Source organism: Xylaria bambusicola (assembly GCF_022495145.1).
Source record: "Xylaria bambusicola strain CBS 139988 unplaced genomic scaffold F5B22scaffold_40, whole genome shotgun sequence".
NCBI classification, from domain to species: domain Eukaryota; kingdom Fungi; phylum Ascomycota; class Sordariomycetes; order Xylariales; family Xylariaceae; genus Xylaria; species Xylaria bambusicola.
In genome coordinates this window covers 312,370-325,387 of record NW_025953593.1, presented here as the reverse complement: position 1 = coordinate 325,387, position 13,018 = coordinate 312,370, and the positions used below count along the sequence as shown (strand labels likewise).

The following is a 13,018-nucleotide window of genomic DNA, read 5'->3' as shown; positions in this document are numbered from 1 at the left end:
CAAACCCAATTCCAAGAAGCATACAATGCAACGCTACGAGCGTAGACTCATGCAAGCCGCACCTCTGTAGAGCACTACGCAATAATCACGCTTCAAGAGTAAGAGTAATTTGGTTTAAGGGGTACTTATGTCCTCGGGCAAGTTGTAGAGGGGCATGTGCGGGAATATAACACGCACACCTATCGTAACTCCGATTCCCAGTCTGTTACTTGCGCACATACTTGGCATGTTGCAAATCCAGGGGGGAGGCTATTCTGTCTAGAAACTGTGTTGCTGATTATTTTACACTACATGTACCTAAGCATAGCCTTACGAGGTAAATAATCGGCACTATTTGACGCGTGGGCGGGATGCTTCATGTAAAGTAATAAGAGTTGACGGAGCCCAGCTGAACCTATATGGTATACTTACCAGGTAATTATAATATAGTACCGTATCATGTATTTATACATCTTCAAGGAATACATCTACTGTACCCGTATCCAAGCAGACAGGGTTAAGAGTATAGAGGTACAGTGCAGTACTTTCGCACGTGGCGGCGTTACCTGCGAGGAGGGTCCCCAACCTCCAACATGCATGGCGTCGCAGATTTGTGGCGATAGGTAGTTGTCTGAGCTTGCTACTACTTGGTAGGTACCATAGATTATAGAGATGTATCTTGGGTTGAAATATATACTCACTATTCAACAATAATGTATAGGAGATACGTCGCCTTTCCTCTTCTTGTCCCCCGTAACACTCCCTCGATGAGTGTCGCAGGGAATTAGTGAAGACAACCTCGCCGTGATACACTAAGTATTGAGTATGATCTCAATGATACCTGAGGGCGCTTCCCATTGGCCTATAACTAGGTACTGCTCTCACCCCGAGGAGTCGGGTTAAGCCTGCGTCTAGATATACGTACCTATATCTTATGGTTCTAAGTATGGTACTGGATGTACACTATGGTCAGAGGATGGGCAGAGTATGGGGAAACACCCTTCCTTGTCAGCGGCAAAGGCTGACCATGCTTACATGTACATACCCTTCACCTTGTTGCAGATACAGACATATCCTGGCTGTGCATCACGACAACGGCTGGGGTCTTCTGGCTGGGGGGTTTGCTTGCTTCTTGGAGTTCGCTTGATCTCCAGGACCTCACCGTGGATCCTGAATAAGAGCGATTAAGCATGCCATAACACACTACCCCTTCGACCCCGTGATACTGTCCGAGGCCAGAATACCCTTGTCAGAGAAAATGCCAGGGCCAGCTATACGGCCATTGGGCAAGGATCATTCGCGCTTTGTGGCGCCCTTGGATATCATATTTTGATCATGTGAACAGGATGATCAAGCCTGAGCCTGATCTTCTGTCTCTCACCGCCTGCACTGCACTGCTCAACCCAACGGTGGAGTCTGGTATGACTCCTTGGGCGCGCCGGTACCGGTAAACTATAGGCTGTGCAGACAACGAATACGTGTAACGAACAATGATACTGCCGCCATTGCTCAATGCCTGGCGGTAGCGTATATGGAACTCCTGATTGCGCCGCGAAGATGCATTTGGCTTCTATATATGCAAGTATGTGCTGAGTAGCTTGTATGGGATGGTAGGTAGGTCTCTGGCAGGTATTTGTGAAAGCCATGGGATCTGGATCTGTGGTTGGGGTACCCATGAACGCGAGGAGTGGACTGAGATGATAATATTACTAACTATATACTTAGTAAGTACCCAACGCTAGCGTTCAATGTATGCTCGTCTGCACGTTGCAGATTCAGCTACGGAGAAAAGAAGATTTCTAGCATCATGTCAAGGTTTCATTCTTGTCGCGACAACGCAACGCAACGCAACGCCACATCCGCTCACCATCACACCCGCCCGCCTTGACCCCTTTTCCCTGTTCCGCTTTGCACACTACTTTTACCGCTACTGTACACTACTGTACACGTGTGCGACCCCTTGCTGTAAGTATGGATTAAGTAACTACTCTATGTACTGAGTAAAGCGGACTAGAGCGGATACATAATCAAGTATAGCCTATCACCTACTTGAGTTGTACGTGTACAAGTAGACACGACGGCGCTACCCTTCTCATGGAAATGTTCCAAGCAACTGGCAAAGACTTACATGTAGAGACACTACAAGTACCTAACTTGGGCTCCCGGAAGAAGGGTGCAGAAAGGGTGTTAGCGGCACCACAGCCAGCCATTCGGGATAGCTGCCAGTATTTGGTGCTACTTGGCTCATTCGATCCAGGTTCCACACAATCGGTTCGTCGAGAAATTACATATCGAGAGCAGAGCCGGAGCCCGAAGTACTGTACATCTCACCTGGAAGAGCTGGCGGGTACGAAATATTTTTAAGTAGGGTTGAACGTCATAGGTACTGCACTAACGTGTTCGTCTTAATTTCTTCTCGAGGATGCGCTAGAAGACCTTTTCAACGCACTAGAAGACTTGAGGTTGATGCTAATGTCTCGCAATGCCGTACTCAATGCTACCTATCAATGCTCGATGTTGAAGCCGTTGGCGGCAGGGTTTGCCATGTGTACTATAGTTTGAGTCTATCATCATGTACAATAAAGATTGGCGTAGGAGCCATACTAGTGCATAGCAACGTGCTAATACCGAGTCCGGAGGACATACCGCCAGACTCAGCCTTCCCATCTAGTTTCACGTTGATGAGTTATTGTATGCCGCCGTGTTGAGCAGGTGGGGGTTCTTGCGCCGTAACTGTGAAGTGTCACAAGCAAGTCTGGGCGGCGGGGAGATTCGCGGTTAATGATCCTGAGCACTATCTAAGGATGGCATTGACATTGGACCGTTGGTTAGTAGGGCCTGGAGCTGCACGACATATTACTTATAATAATCTTCGAGATCGGTGCGCGCGATAGAGCCCTTGGGTCCGAGCGTAGAAATTACTGACATATGCATCAGCTTCCTGTTAGGTCCTCCCTTCGACAGGCATAGCGCACATTACGTCCGAGCGCGAAGGGGTCTTTCGTAGTGTATTCGAAGCCGGGGAAAGTCAGATGACCATGCGTATATGCGCCTGGGATTAGTAATAATCAGTTTAGGTGGGTGTCTTTAATAGAAAAAAACCATGCTATTTAGGATTCTCTTTACTTCAATTGTGCTGTATCCCACACAGGCATTCTACATACTTAGTAATGGAAATCGGCTACAAACTGTAAGTCTTGACGGCCAAGCAGTTGTAACAAGAAAAAAATAAAAAAGAGAAACCGAATCATTCTGTCGTTCGAACACTGACATGCATGTATGTACTACATAGTAGGTATGTAGGCAACAGTTGTCTTCCACACACGAGGACTTACTGTATAAGTTGCAACGGCACAATACGCCAAGTGACAGTCATAAAGTTCTAGTTTCTACCTCTTCTCAGCCCCAGCGTAAGGCCTTCATTATCCCTTATCCACCATTTCACCCTAAAACAGGGGCAGGGCATTGTTATCGACTGCACTACTTAAGAGCTACTTAAGAAATGTGCCTGAGAGCAACTCACTAGTGCAGTATATAGTCCCGGCAAGCATCCGGCGCTCCACCCCCAAAGCGCCGGTTGGATGGTTCGACTTATCCCAAGCAGGGTGTCCCTGACAAGAATCACCTCGTGGTTTGCAAGATCAAGGCGACTAGAAGAAGTTCTAGAGAGATCGTCGAACCAGTAGAACCCCAGCACCTGCACACTAAGTAAGGATAGATAGCAGATACATGCTGTACTGTAGATCATGAGTACACCAGTAACGTCTTTGCTCATCTCGCTATTGTCCTTGTCTCCGCCATTCCACAAACCGGCCCGTGTAGTGTATGAGCTCAGCAATACCTACAGAGGCAGCTCGAACCGACCCACTAGCCAGAAGCTGACGACACTTTTAACACGGCCTCGTTTTCCCACCATCTGACGCCCCCACACCTTCGGGTTTTGTTGGCCTCCCACCGCCGCTATCTGCCCACTCGCTACAACCCACTCGTCGGTGGTTCCTGGCCGGATGTGATCCGCGAGCGCCGGGTAAGCGGTGCGTATCCCTAACAACAGCTGAGTCTACACTAGTTGTCGGGGAAGTCTTGTTTGACAGTCGCAATTTGCCACCCTGCGTAAGTAAGGGCCGCTCGAGAAGTTATATGTATACTTATCTGTATTACATGTAGACGTCAAGGCAGGTCAACCCATGGGCGCTCCAACTGTCTGTGTGCCATGTTCCACAGACACCGGATGGAGCGCGGAGAAAGAAGTTCAAAATTTGCAAACAACGTCTTGCCATTCTGCTCTAGCTGCTCCGATCTCGTCGGCGTTCTACCGACTCCTGGGCCAATCGATGAACAATAGACGCCGGGAGCTTTTTGTTCTCCCCCTCCTAAAAGTGGAAGAAAGCAATGGTTTGCGAGGCTTCTTCCATTACACACGTCGCTATTGCGACTGGCATGTGTATAATTCAAGTATGCGCACTACAAGCACGGCAACCAAGCGTATTATCTCGCCACGTTCTCGCTTGGCACGGCCAAAGCAACGTCGCACCATGGTAGGACTAGGTACCTTAGTGGCTCGTAGAAGTCAAATGGGAGCTTCTCTCATCTCACGTATTTTCTTACCCCTGACCCGATTCGTAGCACTAATGGATTTAGCTTACTTCACACGAGTGTGTGTACGGTAGTTGTACTCGGGAACTACATTGGAGGGAGGGGAATAGATATCTCCAAGGTTGGCGCGTACAAGTTAAATTGTGCTCTACTCGGCAGATGAGCGTAACCGCGAAGCAAGAGGTAGATAGGGCAGAACGATACCTATGTCGTCTCACCCGCCAGGGAGGGGCGTGGGAGCCCTTGCGAGGCTCTCTTTGAACCGTGAGATGATCACTGCATACGCGGGTCTCTCGGATCCTGAAGCCGACGTCGTGGTGGTGAAACATGACTTTCCTTAACCGTCAGCTTAGCACGCACGTTTGGGGTCCATCTGGGGTCGGGAAATAGACTATTATAAGTATAGTGTAGGTGTAGGCCAGTCTAATAATAACGATAATAACGATAATGATGGTGATAGTAGAGAATGACCGCGCCCTACACCACCACCCATGATCCCATCCCGTTATCACGAAGACAATGTCACAACCCACCGGGGCGGATGACCCGCTGAGCTCTGACTCGCTGGCGGGCGTAAGAGGGGGTGCTGACTGGGTAATCTATCGTGTCGCCGCGGCGGGCGGCGGCAGGAGAACGAGGAAGAAAAGCCGCCGCGAGCGTGGTGTGACCAGGCTCAGTATCAGCAAGTAGGTGGTGCAGTCTCTGTTCTTTATTTGCATCCAACAGTGGCACAGACGCCGAGCTGAGCCGAAGATAAGACTGAGGCCGGCAATGAGATGATGATGACGAAGAGGGATGGGGATGTCGTAGGCGGGCGACGAAGACGACTGGGTAGTCGATTCCGATGCCGTGGATTAAGTGTCGCGCCAGCCCATCACGCCTCGACACTGCCCAATGCCCTGCAGCGACGATGGGGTATCGTCGGGTAGGCGACTGCACGAGGCTTGGCGATTCCCTGTCTGCAGAGGCTGCGTCATGGTGGACTGCCGTCCCAGCACTCCGGGACTGTCAAGCCCAGGCTACGCCCTTATCCATCTGCTCCCGACCAGACGGTCCAATCCTGTCGTCGAGCTGTGGTGTGCCGGGTGCGCCGGGCTTCGCGCGCGCTGGCCCTCAGAGTCAAATCAAGATTCGAGATCAGGCTTCGGCTCGGCTGTGGTGGTCGTCAAGCCTTGTCAGGCATGCATGGGCATGGGCATGGCATGGCAGCAGCACTGCGAACGAAAACGACGCAACAAGGGAAGCGATAGGCCGATCTCTCGTTGCCCATCCCCATCCCATCCACTCCCACATCCACATCCCGTCCCCATCAGCAGCAGCAAGTGCGCATATTCCTTCACCGCTTGACCGCTGTCTGTCGTCCCAATGCTCCCACTGCCGCCTGCGCATGCTACTAAGTCAGGATACCAGTACCGACCAGGGAAGGTTAGGTAGGGAGTCTACATACTTCTCTACTTCTCTACTTCTTGGCTAGGGACACGCCGCTGGATTCCTCGGCACGCCCGCCAGGCTCCACCACTCAGCTTCGTTTCCGAACGCTACCAATGAGGGGTGGCCTTGACATGACCGGCTGACTCGGTGACGATGACCATTTTAGGATGATTATTCTTTTTTCTTCTTCTCTCTGTTTGGTCGGGCGTGTCTGTTTGACGATTTCCTAGCGTACGCTATCTCCAGTACCTGCACTACTGACACCCATCCTAATAATTTTTTTTTAATTTTTTTTTTTACTTTATTCTTTTATGGCGCGGTCGCTACCTGCCGACCCACGCATCGTCGTTTGCTGGGAATGCCAGGAGGTCGGGTATGTAGTATGTAGAGTACATGGACTGACTACCTTGACTACACGTACTGGCATGTATCGCCACATGTTACTCTACTCTCTACGCATGCTCTCTCTATCTCTCTCTGTGTCCTTGTCTACCTGTCCGTCTCGGTCGAACCCCTGGTCGACCTGGTCCTGTCCAGTCCCAGAAACGCATATCGGTTGAATATAGTATGAATTGTCTACTGATACCCTCGTGCATGTAGGCCATGCGCCCTCATGGTGTAAGGAGACGGGACTCCAGCACCCAGTCCACCCATCCACGTCGACGTACGTGTACATTGTATCTCATCATGATGAGCCATGGGCTCTTCTAAAGGTTCCACTCGCGAGTCCACTTCCAGGCTCCATGCTCCATGATGCTGGACGGGTAGCTGGTCCCATGAAGTTGGGACTTCGATGTCTCCATACGCGCTACTGGGCATGTATGTATGTACTTTCTTTTCAGCATCATCGGTTACACCTAGCACGGTTCGGGAGATCTTCTATTACGCTCCCACTTGGGCTTTGATCCTGCCCGAGACGGCGACTGTCACCGCTGCTTGGTCAAATATTAAAATAACTTTAATATCCGTAGTCTGCCCGCCATGGACTCGCCGGGCCTTACACTATCGGCTGCACTGCTATCACACACTTCCATTGCTGCACTAGTTATTATTGCACGATTCTTAGTCCTCTTCTAGGTGCCAAGTTAATAAACGGTCCCGATCTCTGGTTCTCTCCATCTCACCTCATCTTACATGCTTCAGACGCCTGCTCAACTTGGGCACAAAGACATCTGCTCACTCAGAAACCTTGTCTCTGTCTTTAGTCTCAGTCAGCAAACACTCTTCTAGATAAGCTGTTGTGGTGTTGTCTATATCTGTTTAGTCTAGCGCACTCAGTCTCCCTTCTACCTACACAACATCTCGACTCTCTACTGCCTGCCAAGCTTTGCTGCGTCTATAACACACTACATCTAGCCGGCAGACATTGAAGTGGGCAATTGTCCGCCTAAGATATCGTCATGAGACGCAATTCGTTTGCGAGGACATCCAGTCCTTCTAGCAGTGAAGACCATACATCATCCCTTCCGCCCTTTCCAAGCCGGCAGCTGCTCGTGCTAGGTATATACCTCTATCAAAGCCAAACGAATGCCTCTACTAACACTGCTTCTGCTAGCTATCTGCCGAATTTGTGAACCAATTGCCTTTATGGGAATCTTCCCATATGTGTATTTCATGATAGAAGACTTCCATGTCACCGATGATGCCAACAGGATTTCCTTCTACGCTGGTCTGGTCACCTCGGCTTTTACTTTCGCTGAGTTCTCGACTGGTATCCTGTGGGGAAGATTGAGTGACAAGATCGGAAGGAAACCAGTGCTCCTGACTGGTCTGGCGGGCACCGCGTTGAGTGTTCTCGTGTTCGGCTTTGCCCCTAACCTCACTGTCGCTCTGCTTGCTCGAGCAATCGGCGGACTCCTAAATGGGTACGACTTCAAATTGCGGCAAATGTTCCCGAACTTTCATGGTTAACGTCCGCGTAGGAACCAAGGCGTATTACAAAGCACGGTGGCAGAGCTTGTCACTGCTAAGGAGCATCAACGTGGGTTAAAAATCTGAATTGTCACATTGGAACCAACAACTAACTATATGATAGCTCGGGCTTACACAATTATGCCCGTTGTATGGTGTCTTGGGTTAGTCATCCTTCAGACATGGTCGACTATGGAGCCAGACTCACTGACTTGTGTTTAGATCCATCATCGGACCTATGATTGGAGGTGCATTGGCACGCCCATGCATCAGCTATCCGCAACTTTTCTCGCCTGGCACAATCTGGGATCGATATCCATACTTGCTCCCCAACCTCTTCAGTGCCTTTATCGTGCTAGTTGGAGTCATCAATGGCTTCCTGTTTCTCGAGGAGACGCACGTTCAGAAGAAAATGCAACGGGATCCGGGGCTGGAATTAGGCGATTGGATTCTCTCCAAATTGACGGGTATCCGGAAGTGTGCCGAGCCACGTGATGAGAAATCAAAGTTCTCAGACCGCGATGAGATACGGCCACTGCTTGATCACGATGAACAGCTACCGACATATCAAACGAACGAGAACACGCCAGTCAATTCACCTCGTCTTAGATCTGCCTCAGTGACAACGATTGCGAAAGATCCGCTCGACCTAACCCAGTCGAAAGACAACTTGGGTATGGGTATCTCGCAGACATTTACTCGGCCAGTGGTTCTCAACATCATCTCCTTCGGTATCTTAGCCTTGTGAGTACTTTGCGTACGTATAGAAGTAACCTTTCTCTGGCTAACTCGAGATTTAGCCACACCATGACCTTCGATCAACTGTTACCAGTATTTCTAGCAACAGCGCCGCCCAAAGACGAAGTGGAACCTTCTCTCCCCTTTAAATTTGTAGATGGGTTCAACCTGGACTCGAAAACCGTGGGCATCATCCTCAGCATTCAGGGCGTATACCAACTGCTCCTAAACACGGTCGTGGTCCCAAAAGTCTTGAGGCGTTTCGGGGCCCTACGATCATTCCGTTTCATCGTTGTGGCATATTTCCTGCTGTACCTGGTAACACCATACCTCGTCCTCCTCCCCTCAGCATACCGTATGGTCGGGCTGGCTGTGGTGTTAGTATGGAAGTGCACGTTTGCCACTGTTGTCTACCCAAGCAACGCGATTCTCACTGCTGATTCGGCGCCCAGTCGCCTGGCACTTGGTACAATCAATGGCGTCGCAGCCTCGACAGCTAGCTTGTGTCGCGCTTTCGGACCAACAATCTCGGGTATTCTCTACTCTGTTGGACTCCAGTCTGGTTACTCCGGGCTGGCATGGTGGTTTACGGCCGTCGTCGCGATTGGCGGTGCCGTGGCTGGGCTTATGATTCCAGACCCTTCTAGGTCCCCAGCCTGCAGCGACAACGTTAACGCCCACGATCGCGATTTGGAGATTGCCGAGCAGGATCGAGCTTGACATGGCGCACACTCGTGACAGAATGCATAGAATTGGTTTCATATTAGCGGTCTACTTTTCATTTTCCTTTTTCCCAAAAACAGGATTCCCTTGGCGTATTATAGACTTGGTACATCATCTCTCGGCGCATCTCACGTTATTCCCACAGGTTTGGTCGCGGCTCTCTCGTCCCTGACAACTTAAACTGCGACCAAAGTTTCGAATTATTTTCCATCACTTTCTCCTGTCTTGAGCATGATCATGTTTATCTTTCGCGATACCCTTCTCGCGTTTCGCGTTTACGAACAGCTTGTTTGCGTTTGGTTTGCTTCATCTCGAAACGGACGGATTTTGGTTCATCACGTGCAATTAAATAGACTGGGCGGGGCAACTGGATAACATGAATATTTGTATACTCTCTCTGGGTTTATGTTTGTTCTGCTGTTTCTATATCTTCATTTCTTCTCATGGAATCGCTGGAAGGGGCAACAAGGGTACAAATGGGAATCACGGTGGTCATCTTATCTTACAGGTTTAATAATTTCCTTAACAGGGTGGGAGCGTCTATTCTCAGGCATTGAGATGTGCAGTCTAGCCCTGGCTGAAGCATGCTAGGTTGAGGTTTCTTGGAAATGGAAAATGCAAAACTGGGCTGAATTCTCACTCTTTCAGGTTCCTATGGACTGGCGTTGGGCATTTCGGTTGATTAACTAGCTGTCAGCTATTTGAGCTCAGTAGGCTTACGGGTGGCAGGATACAAATACGAATGATTCTTTTTATGATCTCTGTCTCAATGCGTTCTTTATATGACAATTAAAATTTTAAGACTAGGCAGAGATATACCTGCAGTCTCCCTAAGTTGGAATATCATGCTTAGGGCTTGGAATAGCACATTGGCATATAATTATTCAAAGAAATTCAAAGGAATTCATTAATGATTCCAGCACCCAATCTTCGACCAACTAAGAATCCTTCTACCTTCATCACCGTGCTATTTTCCCACACAATACAACATCGGCGCCAAGTGGCATCCACATCGTATCAGACAATCTTGCCACAGGCCTATCAGCATTGGCTCGCGGAGGACTGACGGCAACACCACCCTGCCCAAGCCAAATGGGTGCTATTGTGACGATGACACTGTCCACTAAGTCGGCATCCTCACTCAGCAACGAGTTGATAACCTCGCCGCCTCCCTCAATCATGATACTATGTAGACCTTCCTGCCGCACGGCTGATAGAATACTACGCCAATCAAAGCGAGCGCCATCTGTTTTCCCTTCACCGTCATATCCTGCGGTCAATATAATAAATTTACCCCCTGCATCTTCTAATATCTTCTTCTTGTGTAGGGGCAGCTCCTTCTCAAGCGTCACAATGTATGGCGCAAGACCCCTGCTCTCGCGCGCCAGTCGCATGACCTTGCTTTGAGCAGTGAAATCCCAACGCAGCCGCGGATCGACAATGATAGGCCGGGGCTGGTGGGTAGCAGCATTCAGCCGGGAGTTCAAGCCCGGGTCATCCGCGATGGCGGTTCCGACGCCGACGCAGATGGCATCGTGTCTGGTACGCAAATAGTGCGTCATAGCCTTAGACTCAGGCCCGCTTAGTGCGGTGCGGATGCCGGGACCCAGCGACAGCGCCGAGTCTAACGATGTGGCAAAGGTGAGTGTTACGAAGGGGAGCGTGGCACACGATGGAGATGAAGGATCTGCGGCCTTCGGGGTGGGCAGATGAGGCTCGAGACGCTCACGTTCGGCTGATGGGAAATAGAGCGGTGTTTCTGCCATTGCACTGACGATGAGCAGATGCTTGATAAACCAGGCGAGAGCTCAAGCCAAAAGACCCATATCTTCATATGTATTATTGAGGCTTCTCGCTAATGAGGCGATACAAGGCTATCGATAGAGGATGTTGACTGATTGTCTATCGTCCCAAGCACTTTGGCGTCGTAAAGTTCATGATCCGGAAGAGGGTGCCCACTACCAACCTGAACGCACACTACAGACTACCATACTTACACTACCTAGCTGGTACCTAAAATATTAGCTTTATCACCAATAGTTGGACGAGACTACGGAAGAGTCAAATATTTGAGAAAATAAACATGCATACTCATTATTCTCCAGTCAGAGAGAAATGGAGCGAGCTGGTTCTTGAAAAACTCCCTCTCTCTGATGGTAAACCCTCTACCGCAGGTATGGAAAATACAGTGAAGTACGGATAAATAAAACCACTGTAATTAACAAAACGTCCACTTCAGTTTTAGCCATCTCACACTAGTACATAGTAGGCAATATTCGAGAACAAATTCGCCAAGGCCGCTCACGATTATATAAGTAAATCTTACTGTAATCAATAAGATGTAGAATGCCCACATTCCAATGCCTACATATCGTGTCTCCAACATACACAAATAGTGTAGCTTGCTTCCAAATCAAGGTGGTTCATTCTACCGATTTACGCAAACCTGACCGGCTACCTGCCAGTTGTTCTGGCACACCGAGTTTTGTTCTACGAATGGACGTGGTGTAGTGTAGTGTCGGTCGCGCAAGAGGTCGCGGCCGACCAGTGCTCTCTGCTTAGATCCAACAGGATTTTCTTCATACCCAACCCAAAGACGTGGTTTCCGAGGTAGCGAGAAACAATTGGTTTCCAGGTTCCACCAGTTAACGGTTCACCATATCGGCGGATCTTACGTCAGATCATATATCGAGCGAAGTACAGATACAAGGTGCAGAGTGAGTTCAGTGTGACCTCATGTGCAGACACCTCGGGAAGGATCAAAGCAAGGTCACGGGCAGTTGGGGAATATTGGAGGAAGAGAGTCGTACGTTGGCTACTCCAAGCCTGCATGGGTAAACCAGCCAGAAACCAGATCTGGACGGGACACCTGCATTCGGAGAGAGAGACACGCGTGGCTTCGTCAATCATTACCCCACGAGGGCTGAGGCGCAGTAGCAGTCCATCATCATCCGTGGTCAATGGTCAGAACAAAACCTCCATACTTACTTCGTACAGACTACCTACTTCGTAGTACGCAGACCTACGGTACCTACCTCGGAACGCTGGTACTGGGAGGGGTGCTCGTAGTGCGTTGGTTCGCAGCAAAAGTCGTGGCTGAGAGATAGGTATCGCATCCCTTGTGCGCCTAGTCAGGCTCTTATAAATCGTCGGACGTATAGTTCTTGGCCCAATGATGGATCTGCATCCTTATTTACCAAGAGGTATGAACCTACAGCAGTGTAGGTACATGCAATGCACGAAGAGTCTCCTAGGTAGGTATTTTTTCTATGTTCATAATCGATATTCCTCATACATTTCCGTGACCAAATCGTCGTCTCTAGCGTATAGGTGGGATCATAGCTCCCTACCTACTTAATACTACCGTACCAGTAGACCACTTAACCCGAGTGTGCTCGTGTGTACCATTGCAGGTGGTTTGACGATCCTAGGATGCGGGTGCTGATGTGGTGTGGGTTTGGCGGCCTCTTTTCTTCTTGGCATAGCTCCCTCTAACGTTGCGTCGTACCAGACTGCAAGATAGGAATCTAAAGAGATTAGATAAGGAGGAAATAACAAATAAATTGACACAAACACGGCGAACGACAAGAAGATTTCACACCAAAAGAGATAGAGATAGCAGAGAGAGAGAGAGACAGAT

The 13,018-nt window shown here is 49.5% G+C and overlaps 3 protein-coding genes across 3 annotated transcripts; 2 read left to right on the top strand and 1 right to left on the bottom strand.

Moving 5' to 3' along the window:
• The first annotated feature begins 5,034 nt into the window (after positions 1 to 5,034).
• F5B22DRAFT_361484 (uncharacterized protein) lies at positions 5,035 to 6,640 on the top strand. The gene is made up of 2 exons (XM_047971082.1): positions 5,035 to 6,237; positions 6,607 to 6,640. Exon 1 carries the CDS (start codon positions 5,420 to 5,422, stop codon positions 6,047 to 6,049), a length of 630 nt encoding a protein of 209 aa, XP_047828312.1. The 5' UTR covers positions 5,035 to 5,419; the 3' UTR covers positions 6,050 to 6,237; positions 6,607 to 6,640.
• Positions 6,641 to 7,223: 583 nt separating this feature from the next.
• F5B22DRAFT_361415 (major facilitator superfamily domain-containing protein) lies at positions 7,224 to 9,856 on the top strand. The gene is made up of 6 exons (XM_047971081.1): positions 7,224 to 7,506; positions 7,562 to 7,871; positions 7,929 to 7,987; positions 8,042 to 8,081; positions 8,140 to 8,661; positions 8,718 to 9,856. Exons 1-6 carry the CDS (start codon positions 7,407 to 7,409, stop codon positions 9,373 to 9,375), a joined length of 1,689 nt encoding a protein of 562 aa, XP_047828311.1. The 5' UTR covers positions 7,224 to 7,406; the 3' UTR covers positions 9,376 to 9,856.
• On the bottom strand, positions 9,857 to 11,370 carry F5B22DRAFT_361370 (dihydrofolate reductase-like domain-containing protein). The gene has a single exon (XM_047971080.1). It carries the CDS (start codon positions 11,142 to 11,144, stop codon positions 10,338 to 10,340), a length of 807 nt encoding a protein of 268 aa, XP_047828310.1. The 5' UTR covers positions 11,145 to 11,370; the 3' UTR covers positions 9,857 to 10,337.
• Positions 11,371 to 13,018: the final 1,648 nt, after the last annotated feature.